The sequence below is a fragment of the Rhineura floridana genome, chromosome 10 (genome assembly GCF_030035675.1).
Source record: "Rhineura floridana isolate rRhiFlo1 chromosome 10, rRhiFlo1.hap2, whole genome shotgun sequence".
NCBI lineage: Eukaryota > Metazoa > Chordata > Lepidosauria > Squamata > Rhineuridae > Rhineura > Rhineura floridana.
In genome coordinates, this window is record NC_084489.1 from 22888365 (window position 1) to 22903793 (window position 15429).

Here is a 15429-nt window from a genome sequence, read left to right on the forward strand (position 1 = left end):
GGCCTTTTCTTTGGAAGTATGTAGCTCACCTCTTGCCTTTTTCTTAATAGGTGATAATAGATATTCCATTTAGTGCTGACAGTTTACAGTTTGTCCTCATTAATGGAGATAATTTTAATGGGCTGCAGTATTATCACCATAGAGACTGATCAGAGCTGGTCCGTAAAGAATACATTTTCAGCTCTCCTTCCCTGGTTGTCTTGAACAGTGAGTGGACGGTGGAAATCTGCTGCCATTAAATGGATATCGGCTGGGATCTTTGATGTTAAATGGATATTAAATGGTGTGTGTGTATGTGAAAGAGACAGATAGAATATGAAGCATTTAAGTGCTCTTTTGTAAATTATTTTTAACAGAAACTATAATGATACTAAGACTGCAGTCTGAGGAATATAGGAAGCTGCTTTATATTGAGTCAGACATCGGTCTATTTAGCTTAGTATTGTCTACTCCAGGTATGGGAAACCTTGGCCCTCCAGATGTTGCTAGACTACAACTCTCATCATCCTTAGCCATTAACTATGCTTGCTAGGGTTGATGGGTGTTGTAGTTCAGAAACATCTGGAGGGCTAAAGCAATGGCTCTCCAGGGTTGTAGGCAGGGTTCTCTCCCAGGCCTAATTGGAGACACCAGGGATTGGATCTGGAACCTTCTGTACTAGAATGCCACCCCAATTGGATCTGGTACCGAACTTTCCATTAATTAGATTATTTGCTATCTTTGCAGATCAGACTTTTACATAATGATTTTCCATGGCTATTTTCAGATTTTTTTTAAAAAAAGGTGTCTAAAATATTGATATTAATATCAATATTTTATTGATATTTCCTTCAGTTTATTGATATTTCCTTTAATTTATCAATATTTGCTTTCACTATTTCAATTTATCTATATTTCCTTTAATTTATCAATATTTCCTTTAATTTATTGACATTTCCTCTAAAATATTTATATTCATATCAATATTTTTCCAAGGGGGGGATGCATTGATAAATGCAGCAGCTAGCAAACATAGAACGAACTCGAATCAATACCAGCCTGTTAGGTCGATGGATTGCTTTTGAACCGGAATGGGCCAATGGATCCCATCCCTATGGTGGCTAAAGTAGAGGTTTCTTGTAGCTGGCCATGGTGCTGAACTCGAGGTCTGATTGCTTTGGTCTTTGCCCGAATTACATTTACCATGCTGCTGCTGCAGCAGACCTTGCCAGAGTGGGTTGTCACAAATATCTGGATTGAATTTCTTCCTGGCTGCCTATTAGACTCTCTATCAAAAATGTTTACTGTGCATGCCTCGCAAAAATGAAAAGAACTTGCAAAAATAGAAAAGCTTACTGAAGCAGTCAGAAAACTGCTTCATCACACAGCCAGTTCAGCTCATGTCAGTTTGGTTAGTGAGTCTGCTTACAATATGTGTTGACTTACAACCAAGTTAAGTAACTGTTGTATTGCACTGTGTTGGTGGCATTCTATTGTTTTGCTGCATTCTACAGTGCTGCTGGGTTCATTGGGCTAATAGCAACATGACCTGGATGAAGACTTTTCCCCTAGGTTGCTGTGTACACACACTTGTGTTGAAGTCCCGTGAGCTCTTAGTTCAAGGCTTACTTTATTATAACAGAATCTCTCAACAGAAAAAAGTGAACTTTAAATGTGCCGAAAAGTATAAATATAGGCTCTTATGATATGGTCTTTGAATAAATTGCTTAACCTCTGTGATTTGCCATCTGTAAAATGAGTTGACAGGAAAGTCATACAAATTGACATTGGGAAATTATTTGGGGATCATAAGAACGACGTTGCTTCCAACCCATTGTTGTGTTATAATTACATTGGGAAGGAGCACTGAGAGCATTTCAATGAACATTTGCTTCAGTGGGTTTCAGTCATTAGTATGCATGAAAATGTAGTGGCCTTTCTTTCAGGTTGATGATGAGAAGTCATCACTGCATATGTTTATCCAAACCTCAGCACAGGACTGAAGCAACATTCTCAATCGTGACACAGAATGAATACGTAGACTGGCCAGAGTGAAGGCAGAGATTGCATCAACTTCATAAAACTTTCCCTTCATCACCGATATGCTCTCATCCTGTCCATTAACAAAATGATCCATTCTCCAAGCTCTGCTGGTGATCCTCATGCCTAATGAGAGTAGGAGTGGAGTAGGGGCCCACTCTCTCTGTGGTGATCCCTTGCCTTTGGATTGATGTCATCTCACAGATGTACCTCATAATGGCATTGGTGTCATTATGTAGGCAGGTGGAGATGCATCTCTTTGCCCATGCATTTTGGGAGGGGTGAAATGTATTGGGCATCTGAATTTCTGCACTGCTGCTGGTTTCATCTGGACCTGAATTTTGTGCTTTGTTTCATTCTTTATTTTTTTGTTTAGACCATGTGTACTTCTGCCCTGGGATCTTTGGGTGAAAGGTGGATTATAAATACTTTGAATTAATAAATTGCCAAAATATGCCGTACACTTAGGGCGTGATAGATGTGGGCAACTGATGCTCTGAACTGGACCATCATCCATCTTCAGGGATCATGTCAAATGCTGCTAGTACAGCTAGACTTAGCAAATAAGACATGGCACAGTGACCAAGGTGTTCAAATGGCCACGATGGTGCTAAACCATTAATGTGAGCCACGGGGATGTGTTTCCAAGAAACAGTTCAAGGGTACAATAAATCTATAGTATTAATACTCTGTTTTCTTATTCAAAAAAGGCTCATGTTGTTTGAAAGCATGTGTGACTGTAGCATTTCTAGCAGCTGCAATTAAACTAAGAACTGCTGTGCAGGGCTGTGGAGTCGGAGTCGGAGTCATGGAGTCGGAGTTGGAGTCAGGAGCAATTTTGGGTGGAGTCGGTAGAAATGTACCGACTCCGACTCCTTCATAAATGGCAAATGTATATTAACTAGTAATAACAAATTTACTGTAGTAAAATGGTAGCACAAGGCATTTCATCACCACCACGTGAATCCAGAGCTTGGAAAAGTTACTTTTTTAAACTACAGCTCCCACGAGCCCAATCCCTGGGGCTGATGGGAGTTGTAGTTTAAAAAAGTAACTTTTCCAAGCTCTGGATTCACGTGGTGGTGATGAAATGCCTTGTGCTACCATTTTACTACAGTAAATTTGTTATTACTAGTTAATATACATTTGCCATTTATGAAGGAGTCGGAGTCGGACAGTAGAAAAATAGAGGAGTCGGAGTCGAAGGTCTGGCGTACCGACTCCACAGCCCTGCTGCTGTGGTAATCTTTTAGTCTTTATTTGTATAGTTTTTAATTTGGCAATTGTATCAGTTCAGTTGCGTTTGAAGCTTGATGTGCTCTGTATATAAATTGCAGTGGCTGATGCAAATAATTTTGAATTGATCAAGTGCTTGCTGCAAGCGCCTATAGGAGGAAGGAGTATCAGGCAGGCAGGCAGGTGGCTGGCATAGAGGAAGGGAAATAGTCTGAAGAAACAGAAAACCACTACACAGGGACACAAGAAACTGCCTTTTACCTACTCAGACCATTGGTCCATTTAGCTCAGTATTATCTACACCAATGGAAGCAGCTCTCTAGGATACCAGCTGGGAGTCTTTTCCACCCCACCTTGAGATGCTGGGGAAAGAACTTAGGTAGACCTTTGCGTGCAAAGCAGGTACTTTCCCACTGAGCTACGAACCTTCCTTTCAGCAACAAGTTGCCCAGGAAATGCAGCAGCTCTTGGTTACTTTATAGAAGACAATAGCCTGGATTTGAATCTAGGGGTCATCCAATTCCCTCTCAGCACCAGGAGCACTTTGGTCCCAATGTTAGTATCATGGCTTGAACTGTCTACACCCCCTTCCTTCTGCCTACCAGCAAGTCTCAGCAGTGAAAGGAATAAGAAGCAGGGCTCAGCTGCAGGGCTCCTGGACTGAGAGAGCCTGATGCCTGACCAAATTGCACCCATTTCTCTCTACTGCCTAGGTTTCACTATGGGTGGTGCTTTGTTACTAGGGGTTGCCTTTTGGTCCTGTGCAGCTCTAATCACTAAAATTTGGTGATTTTTTCAAAGAGACGAGCTTGCATTTGACTTCCATACCTATGTACAAACAAGCAAGAATGCTCCCTAACCTTGTTGATTAAATATTTTCTTCTTTCACAGGAAGGAAACATTTTTTCCTTTTACATGTGCATTTTGAATCCTTCATTCACCTTCTATTTTTTTGTGTGTATGTCTCTTTTTAGACTATATGTCCTGTCATGAGATGTGTCACTGGTTAATGAAAAACGGCTGTGTGAGGGAGCCCCTTGGTGGTATGATGTACCTTTTCCCTGCTGAAAGGAAAAATGAAATTGCCACGGCAGTGAATGAAAAACGCATGATGGCGTGACCTAGAGAGGACATTTCCTCCTCCAGCTTAAGCCCATCATGTATCTGTACTATCTTCCACTCAGGAATTCATCAGTGAAGGACTGAAGAAGGAGCTAATAAAATCCTAGTGAAAAACTGGGAGGAGGAATTAAAGCATGCTATAATAATGAATACTTGACCATAATTCTCCACAGACACAGTGGAATATCTGACTGTTTGCCTTTTATGCAATCTGGCTTGGGTGCAATTTCTGTTTTAATCAAAGATACTGTAGGCTCAGGAAACTTTTACTATCTCCCAGCAAATTAGTGATTCCACTTAAGGGCCAGTTCTTACATTACATGAGCGAAGGGATTGTTTCCTAACACCATTCCAGCAATTTAGGAATGGAAGTAGCCTCATGGTGAGAATTGTAGGGGAAGAACCACATAGCCCAGTCTGTCCTTCAATGCACCATATAGAAGAAATAGGCTAACTTTATAAAAATCACATCAGTGAAGAAAAAGAAAAGAGATGTATAAGATCAGATCTGAATGAAAAGATCAAGTTCTATTCCTTGGAGAGATTCTCCCCCCCCCCCACAGGTGTTGAAGTCATCCAGGTTTTTTTAAAAAATTTAATCATCACCAGCCCTGTTACTGTATATTTCAAGAGTCACGTGAAATTGGAATGATCTAAATGTTCACACCCTGTCTGACCTGTTTTGAAAGCTGGAAAAAGTGCAGGGTTTTAAATAACCTAAAATCTAACAGGTAGAGTTACCCCACCCTGCCTGCTGCTGAGTTGGGATTCAAGGACACAAAGCTTTCCAATTATGCTACTCTAAAGCCATGGTCCTCCATCTCCTAGCAGTGGCGTCACGTGGGGGGTGCTGGGTGTGTGGACCGCACCAGGTGACACCATCAGAGGGGGGTGATTGTCAGCTTTAATTTAAAAAAAAAAGTTTCTAGGTGGTCCGGTTCCCAAGATATACATAAAAACATCAGCCCCCCCGACTGTTAAATCTTTTTTTAAACTACTGTATAGCACTTTGTAGCTTTAACCCCACCCGTTCAGGATTGCAGCCAATCAGTGAAGTGTTTGGTTGACCTGTGGCAGTGTCTAGTAAACCTCATTGCAAGGTCAGAAAATGGTGGTTTCCCCCCGTTTATCTGAACATCTCATAAATTGGGTAAGTATATACATTTCAGTTTTTTCCCCTCTTGTGTGTAGGAGTCAGATCCTGGGCAGTGTTTTGAAAACCTTCCCAATACTTGCTTTTGTGGGGGTAAAAGCATTGCTAATCCCATATGTCCAGAGTAAATCCCATTGAATTCAATAGGATTTACTTTTGAGTAGACATGGTTATGAATGTGCTAAAAATCAATGGGACTTTGGAGTGAATGTAAAAAAGAATTGTGTTTGTGTTCTCTTTCTGTCACCCCTCCCCTTCAGTCCTATTTTAAAGCAAATAGGCCGGGCTTACTTAGGTATTACAGTTTTTATTCTGTAGGAAACTAATACTGATTTTTTAAAAACTAATACTGATTTTTCTGCAATGACCAACTGGTTTGACAATAAACTATTATATGGGCTGTATGTATTAGTGTGTGTGTGTAGTCTTTCCAACAACCTTGTGAGTTAGGGTTGGAAACCAAGGCAGCTCACAACAAGAAATAAAGCCATTTAAAATCCAATAACTATAAAGCAAGAATAAACAGTTGGAAAACAGCCTAAAGAGGCATGATTCTGAATTTTGGGTTGGGTGAATGAAGTTTATTTATTTATTATTTGATTTATATCCCGCCCTTCCTCCCAGTAGGAGCCCAGGGCGGCAAACGAAAGCACTAAAAGCACTTTAAAACATCATAAAAACAGACTTTAAAATATATTAAAACATCTTTGAAAATATTTTTTAAAAGCTTTAAAAAAACATGTTTTTTAAAAAAAGAAAAGGCTTAAAAACATATTAAAAAGCAATTCCAACACAGACTCAGACTGGGATAAGGTCTCAACTTAAAAGAACAAGTTGAAAGAACAAGTTCCTTATCACTTGGAGGCTGTAGTTCTCTGCACACTTCCCAGTTTGAGTAAGCCCCATTGAATACATTGGGGCTTGCTTCTGAGTAAACAAACATCGGATTGCACTATAAATATATTTACAGATTGTGTAATTCATAAACATATTTGAGAGTCATGTTTATATAAATATTTCTTCATACTGTGTCCCAATAAGTATTTGATTTCATGCTATGGTTGTAGATGATTTTTTCCTCTACATTTTAAGTGTGCCCTTCTTCCTGGGGGTGGTCATGGTTCTCCATTGTTTTCATCCTGAGGGGAGGATAGGCTAAGAGATGGTGAGTAGCACATTTAAGGTCTCTTCACCTCCCCCCTTTTTTAATTTGTATTTATTTTATATTTCTCCAGTATCTTCCCCTGGCTGTTTTTATGTATTTTAAATATTTTTAGATTAAATAAATAGGAAATCATAATTGTGAACCTCCCTAAAAGCAATTTACCTATCCTTATGTTTTGGCAAAGTGATGGTGTGAAGGCATGCTGGTAGAACAAGAGACCATGTTTGAGGCATGTTATAAGGTGTTTGAGGACTTTGTCACACATTACTTTTTGAGACCTGTAGATTCATGTTGGAAAGAACACGTGCACATATTGAATGGTGGCTTCGGTGCTGTTTTTTCAGTCTACGCTGCATGCGTAGGGAAGGTGATACATCATCTGGCAGCTAGCTTCATAACGTGAGAATGAAAAACATTTGGATCACCATTCATTTGTTTACTTTTCTCACTATTGAGACCACTTCATATATTACTTTTTCATACACATAATCTCTGTATAGGAAAAAGTATTTTGTAAAATGTGAAGGACAGTGGCTGCCTAGTCAGTATAACCACTGTACAAGATCTACTCAGCCACTGTAATTACCTTTTTGTTTTGAGTGCCCTTTTGTCTGGGTCTTGGTTCAGGTGTGTATCCAACTTTGATGTGCTTATAGAAGGGGTGTGCAAGTAGTGCCACCCCAAGTGTGGAGGCTTGGACAAACATTGTGTTATGGAAAACCAAAGTCTGTGTGAAAGTTCATATTTGGGAATGCCATCAGTGTAATCCTAAACACACTTAAATAATATCGAACTTGCACATCACAAAATATATTACGGTCATGTCCATAAGCACCAGAAGGGTAGTCACCCAGGAGATCTTAGTCCCTCTGCTGTTTTGGGAGCAGGGTCCCTATGTCTCCAAGCATCCTACAGTCAGCATGAAAAGGGAGTGTGTTAGTCACTGAGAAGAGTCTTCTAATAGGCTTCCTTGCCTTTCCTGCTGATTGGAGCCAATCAGAGTGAAAGGAGGTGAGTCAGCCACTGAGAAGACTCTTCTCAATTGCTAACGCTCTCCACTTACATGCTGATTGGCTCCTAGAGATGTTTGTTGTTGTGAGAGAATGCATTAACAAAGATCTCATTCTTAATCCAGGAGTAAAAAAGGGTGTATGTGGCTGCAACTATCATGAATGGACTCTGCACTTCTGAATTTTCTACTAAACAACTGATAAATACCTATGTAACTTTGTGTCTGGAGACTTATTATTAAGAATCACTTTCCATAACTGTAAGGAGGTATGTCCACACGTATGCATCCCAGGCCCCTAAATGAGGGGTGAGAGCAGCATAGGGACATAAGCAGATGTCTTATACCAGGGGTTCCCAAACCTTTCTTCTACATAGACCACTTGAAAATTGCTGAGGGTCTGAAAGTATCTGAAAATTTACTATGGGCATATGCAAGATAATTAACTCCCGTTAGTGATAAGATCAAGAATTTGGGCTGTGCGTATGATATTGTAATTTAAAGGTGTAATTTTAATTTTGCTAGTTGTTTATGTCACTACTATTGCCATTACATTCAGTGATATACGGGAATTACAATTTACGAGTAACATTAGTACAAAAAACATTACTAAGGATTCTGTATGGTCTGGTACGGGAGGAGGTCCATGGGGGTGACACCATGAGTTACCGCACCAGGTGACACCAACCCTAGTGACGCCACTGTCTCCTAGCAAGTTTCAAGAGCTCCATTCTATATTTCTATGTGCCTCTAGGTACCTTGTGATCTTTGCACTCAACTGGCCGATCCTCACCTGTTAATTGCAAACCAGTAAGCCATGTATGGGGAACCCCTTTCATCCAGAGGGTCACATTTCCCTTATGGGCAATGTTGCACGGGCCGCATGCCAGTGGTGAGGGTGGCAAAAGTGGATCTGACCAGACACACACCACTCTCCATCCTCCATCCAGACAAGCAAGATCACAATGCAAGGGCACATTCCAGCCAGGTGAAATTACTAAAGAGTGCAGAGCAGGCCCAGCGAAGGGTGTAGCCTGCTGGGCCTGCTGTGGGCAGACTCCTGAGGGCTAGATAGAGGGCTCTGGAGAGCCAGATTTGGCTCCCGCGCCTGAGGTTCATGATAATTTCAAAGATTAAGTTCACAATAATGTCAAATATGCTTAATTAAAATTGAACACAATAGCAACCTGTGAATGTATGACTGCATACATGCCTGGGAGAGATTTTAAAGAGTGGAGATTCACCAAGAAAACAACAGCTTGACTATTCCTGGGAACAGGCTGATTTCAACAAAGCCAGCACAAGCACACAAAGGATACATTTCCATTCTGAGAGCACTGGGAAGAACAAATGGCCTACCATATTTGGCTGGAGCGTGATCAACCTTTGCTGGAGGCCAAGTTTTCTTTGGCACACTTCCACATGCATGCTTTCAGTTGTATTTACAACAGCCTTGTAAATCTGAGAGAATCTTTGGCTGCTTGTCATGATGGCCATGTGCTATCTCCAGGATCAGATGCAGCATGCCTCTGAATTCCAGTTACTGGGAAATCACAAGTGGGGAGAGTGCTGTTGCACTCATATCCTGCTTACAGGCTTCCCATAGACATCTGATTGGCCACTGTGGGAAACAAGATGCTGGACTAGATTTGGTCTGATTTAGGAGGACTCTTATTATGTCCTTAAGTTTGTGTGGATGGTGTGATAAGGCTGAGCACCAGTTGTTTATCTAAGGCAGGTGTGGAGAACCTTTGGCCTAGATGTTGCTGAACTACAACCCCCATAATCCCTGGCCATTGGCTCTGATTGATGAGGTTGCAGTTCAGCAACATCTGGAGGACCAAAGCTTCATCACACCTGATCTAAGGCCACCTACTTAGCTCATGGTTGAGCTGGGTTCTGGCTCATTCTCCTAAATATTGTGCTTGGTATGGCTGCTATCAATATGCCGATATAATTTACCAATACAAGTATCATTTAAAAATCTTGTTATCCTTGTACATCTTATGAGCAATTAGCTTTATTTCATGTGTGAGGGATGTGAAGCATGAAATGCATTTTCAGTATTGCATGTGGGACCTGCAACAAACTGTTGCAGTGTGGAATGGTGCATTCCATTCCTACCCTACCCCCACTCTAGATTTCCAGTCCCACCCACCCATCCCCAAAAAAACCAGCCAGTTAGCACTCTGTGACCACAGAGCACCCTTAGGTCTCATTGGAGGTCCATTCGCCTCCTTTATTTTTATTTTTATTTTCCTCTAAAGATTTGTTTTTCTTTCTGCAAATATTGAGGTTCCCCCAGTCCTGCTGAAACTTTCCCTTTGTACCTAAGCAACAGCATGCACAACATGCATATTGGAAATAGAGTGATCATTGATACTATTACTACTTTGAAGTGTTCCCTATTATGTACCTAATAAGGATTGCTTCAAAGTACCAAGTGCATCAGTAATAATTCCCTTTATTTCCAACCCTCAGGCTATGAGTGCCATTGCTTTTGTAGTAAGTAAACATGCTTGTTTTATGTGTTAGGAATTGACCCTAATTAGAGCACTGAACATTCCTGGAACAGTGTTCCTGTTTAAGATGGTCTTTCAATTAAACTTTTCATTTTTTTTTACAGAGAATGAAGAAAATGAGCAACATCTATGAATCAGCAGCCAATACTCTGGGGATCTTTAGCAGCCCATGCCTGACCAAGGTGGAACTGAGGGTCGCATGCAAAGGGATATCAGACAGAGATGCTCTCTCCAAGCCAGATCCTTGTGTCATCCTGAAAATGCAGTCACATGGGCAGTGGTTTGAGGTAGGTGACCAACTAAATGTATTTTGGAGACTTTGTTGTGAAGACTTCATATCCTACCCCAATAGTGCCCATTGCTGCTGTTTTGAGGCTTAGACTGTGTCCACACTAGGGCATTAATGCGTATGTGGATTGCCCATTTCCATTGTGTGTTGATGTGCTTTCATCTACACATGAGTGCTTTCAGTTTTATGCCTCCAAAATCTGTCTCAGTGTTTTCCATCCACACTAGTGAGTGGAACTTGATGGGATGTATTTGCATTATGCTGTTGTTTTCCCCTCCCCTAGCTGTCTAGATGTGCGGGGCTCCTTTTCATTTTTTTTATGCAAGTTTTCCACTATACCAGATTTGCACAAAAGAGTGGTCAAAAGTGATTTTTTTAAAAATGTGTCATTCCAAGCCAGGAAACCTGAGGTCCTTTGTTGGCATACAGGCAGGTTTTTGTTTCCCTTTAAATTTTTAATTAGTTTTGAAATACAAGTTTATGATAGTCCACATTTGCACAAAAGAGCAGTTAAAACCTTTAAAGAAATATTTGTGTTACTCCAAACCAGGCAAGGATTTGGAGTCCCTTTTGTGAAACGTTGCCACTTCCTTTCATCCCCTACTGGCAAGGACAAACATTTTGTTTATTTCTAATGCTCCCTTTTTTACACAAATCTGAATGGGTGGTTTTTTAAAAATTACAATTCAATGGCAATGCTCACAGCTAGGGGGGAGGTCACCAGAAGTAAGCGTAAGCGGACAAAAAAATGAACGTGGGGGCATCGGGTGGCAACGACGATATATAGAAAGGGAAGCAGCTAAAGCAAAGGACTGATCTACCCACAGGGGAAAAAAGAAAGATGCAAAGCATCCAGTGCCCAACGTACAGCAATTTGGGGTCTTTTTTTCACCACTTATCAGATTATCCCCAGACTGGAGAAAACTGAATTCAGAGGGGAAAACATGTGAGATGGTAGGGGTTTTTTTCCAGTAGGCATGAGGTGGACATCACTAAATTAATGAGAACACAAGCAACTCTGAATCCACATTTTACTCTGGTTCGGATGAATCCTTAAAACTAATAATGGCCTTATAGGCCTCTTCCAACTCTACAATTCTATAATCAGTTCTCTGTGCTGCAATCCAGCAAGGCCCTTTGGGGAGTTTGAATATTCACAGGCTTTGCATCTACCTAGGGGCTCTGTTTAGCGTTTTTTTGTTTCCTTATCAGTAGCATCAGCTTGCTTTTGAATCTCATTAGAATCGGAAAGCAGCTTACGATATGACAAAAGGCAACTGCTATTTGGTGGTGAAGCAGATTTTTTTAAAAAAACAACAACACCCTGCTATCTTCAATACACCTAGGTTAGGGAAAAATGAAAATGTCTGAAAATGGACTGATTCACTAAAACATTTAGCATTCTACTGAGGTATAAGCATGTAGGGTTATATTGAACTAAGTCCTACTCAGAGCTGACCCACTGAAATTAATGAACCTAAGTTAGTCAGTTTATTAACTTCAGTGGGTGTACTCTGAGTAGACTATCATTAAATACCGGCCATACTTAACTCCCCTCTCTCCCCCCCCAAACCAGCAGCTGCTGCAGGTCTGGGTGCACTGGCCATCCATGTCATCTCACTATCACCCATTTCTAGAACACCACAATCATGTTTTGGTGGAACAACATTGGGACTGTGCCCAGTATAATCTCTGCTCTTGCACAAGCACTCAAAGGGAAGAAGGAAAATGTTTTTAAATGATTTTATCCAAAGAGCTGCATTTTCTCTATATATACAGAGTCTGGGTGGGTGGGTGGGTTATGGGAGTGGACAGAATTGTCCCACCTTTCCTGCAGAGAAATGAATAATCACTATGTATGTTTAATAATCAGATACTCTTATTTCTCACAAGAAAGAGAGGCTCAGCATTGCCGTATGTGAGGTCACCAAAGTGGAAAATGACCTTTAAGTTGGAAATTAATTTTAGGATAACAAGATTAAAAATAAAACCAACAAGATTAATCACCGACCATAATTAAGGCTTATTCTGTTGTTACATAAGGTCATTCACTTCAAAACACATTAATTATGGAAACGAATTTCACAGCAAAATTTGCCTTTATCAGGAAAGAGTGGCTCTGACATCCACAATGTCTTGTAAACATTCATAAATGTCTGTTATTCCCTCTTAAACAATTTGTGCTATATTTGTGTTTATTTGTCCTAGCTGGTATGACACAAACATTTTGAAGTGTCTAGAAATGTGATAACTTCCCTTTAAAAAGAAGAAACCTCATGGGATATGAGTTGGGGATGGCAGCAATCCTAGCCATGTCTACTCAGAAGAAGTCCCACTGAACAATTGGGCTTGCTCCCAGATAAGTAAGGTTAGGATTGTAGCTGAAGTTAGTATCTCCTGGACCTAACAAAAATTATGTGTGAAACTCTCAAGCAAATACTCCACATTTAAATTTTGTAAAAGTTCAAATTTTTGTTTTTCATTGTAAATTGTCCCTATTATAAATGCTGTGGATTTATGGATGGGTGGGGTGGGGAAAGGTGTAAAATTATTGATTATCCTAGGTTTATATTTTCTAGCAATACACTAGCTGACATGATTTAAATATATGATCCATCCCTGTCAGTCGTGGAGAGTCCATGAGGCTGAGTTACGGATGCTTGAAGAATTCAGTCTTGCAAATTTTTGTAAGAAATGACCTGATTTGCACCACTCACACTATCATGGCTGGATGTATGGAACATATCTATCCAGCATCATTTTGCAAATCTTCAGATGTTGCATACAACACAGTTCTTTACTGTTTAAATACATATTTTAGGCAAAATAAATATTTACCTGCAAATTGACAGTTTTTTTAAAAAATGCAGATCAGTGTGGAAATGGAACAAAATCATTGATAAAAACATGCAAAAGTCAAGCAGTTCAAAAGTAGGCAAATTTATCCATCATTCGGAAGGGTAATGTGGCAGCTCCAGATCACTTTTGGAAATCACTGAAGGGTGTCAAATTCAGTTGCTTCATTTACTTTTTGTAAACTGCAGGATGACACAGTTGGATTTTCCATCTCCATAGAGCCGGTGTGGTGTGGTATAGTAGTTAAGGTGTCAGATTAGGGCTGATGGCTACCTGGGTTCAAATCCCCACACAGGCAGGGAGCTCACTGGGTCACTATGTCTTAACCTAACCTTCATCACAGGGTTGTTGTGAGGATAAAAAGGGAGGGACTTATGCTCCTTGGAGGAAAAGTGGGATATAAATATGATGGTGCTGATGAAAAATAGCTCAGTGTCAGATAGGGATGGGCAAGAAATTCAATTCAGTTAGCATTTCAAACCAAATTTATAAAATTTGCACTTTCCAAAATAATATGAAAACCAAAAAAGTCATCCTTCAAAGTTTGCACTTATTCAAATTTTGCAACACATTTTACCAACTGAACAATGTTTACAAAATGCATACGTTAGTGGAAAGTAGAATATATGAGTGAAAATAACACAAAAAGTGCATTATGTGACAAGAAATTGTTTGCAAAAAAATTGCTTAGTTAAAACTGCCTGCAAAAATGTGTCTATTAGGAGAAATTTTGCAATCCAGCAAGGCCCTTTGGGAGCTGGAGAATTTTCATGAGGATTTTTAAAAAAAAAATCAAACACACACAAATTGTTGCAGGAATGTGGAGAACTGAATTTAAGCCTGGAAAAATGAGAAACTGAGAGAACCAAAATTGACCCATGCTTCCATCCCTAGTGTCAGAGCATATGAATCATAGAATAGTAGAGTTGGAAGGGGCCTATCAGGCCATCGAGTCCAACCCCCTGCGCAATGCAGGAATCCAAATCAAAGCATTCCCGGCAGACGCTTCTCGTGTAGGCAGCGCCTAAGGTGTAGACTCCAGTTTGGGGGGCTGTGGGGAAGATATAAGAACCTAAGAGCCTGCTGGTTCAGGCCAGTGGCCCATCGAGTCCAGTATCCTTTTCTCACAGTCACCAACCAGATGTCTTTAGGAACCGTGAAAGCAGGACCTGAGTGCAAGAGCACTCTCACCTCCTGTAGTTTCCAGCAACTGGTATTCAGAAGCACACTGCCTCCACCTGTGGAGGTAGAACATAGCCATCAGATTTAATAGCCATTGATAGCCTTACCCTCCGTGATAAGAATGTATCAGGACTTAGGAACATAGGAAGCTGAGTCAGACCCTTGGATTTCTCCAGCTCAGGACTGTCTACACTGACGCAGTGGTTCTCCAGGATTTCAGACAGGGGTCTCATCCAGCCCTACCTGGAGATGCCAAGGATTGCATCAGGGTCCTTCTGCATGCAAAGCAGATACTTTACTACTGAACTCCAGCCCCTTCTCTGAGTCTCGAACCTTGGAGAGCTTCTGCTAGTCAAAGTAGATGATCCTGGGCTAAAAGGACCGGTGGTCTGATTCGGTATAAGACAGTTTCATCTTGTTTCATATGCATGTGTGATGTGTTTGCATCCCACCAAATAAAAGGCAAATTACTCTGACAGATGGTTGTGGCACATCTGATCCCATTAGTCAAATTGCACTGCAAAATGTATCAAAACCTGGCATGCCCAATTGGTGTTTTGGGCTCACGGTTCAGATTAGAAATAATCAAAAGACATGGCAGTTTTAAAAAACTGGGAAGGGATGATGCTGATGTACCCTTGCAGTGATTTGCTGCCAGATAACAGCAGATGCAGGTTCCCTTGTGATCTTGTGAAGCTCTTCCGGCTGCTCTCTTTATTTTTCAAATACAGAGAAGTTTATTAAACTGCTGATAGGGGATAACGCACACAACTTCAAGCCTGTGACCAAAGATATGATCACGTTCCATGTATGAAATGAAAATAATCTGAACACTGTAACATCATAAGAGTCAATATAGTATATGGATAGTACTGG

General features: G+C 40.6%; 1 protein-coding gene across 3 annotated transcripts in view; it reads left to right on the top strand.

Annotated features, from left to right (window-relative positions):
* The window catches only part of CPNE4 (copine 4), a 294798-nt gene that overhangs the window by 63607 nt on the left and 215762 nt on the right, over nt 1–15429 (top strand). For all 3 annotated transcript variants that reach the window (XM_061586421.1, XM_061586423.1, XM_061586422.1), the window contains exon 2: nt 10331–10513. In XM_061586421.1, the coding sequence (XP_061442405.1) occupies nt 10334–10513 (180 nt within the window). In that variant the 5' untranslated portion in view covers nt 10331–10333. The remainder of the gene's footprint in view (nt 1–10330; nt 10514–15429) is intronic.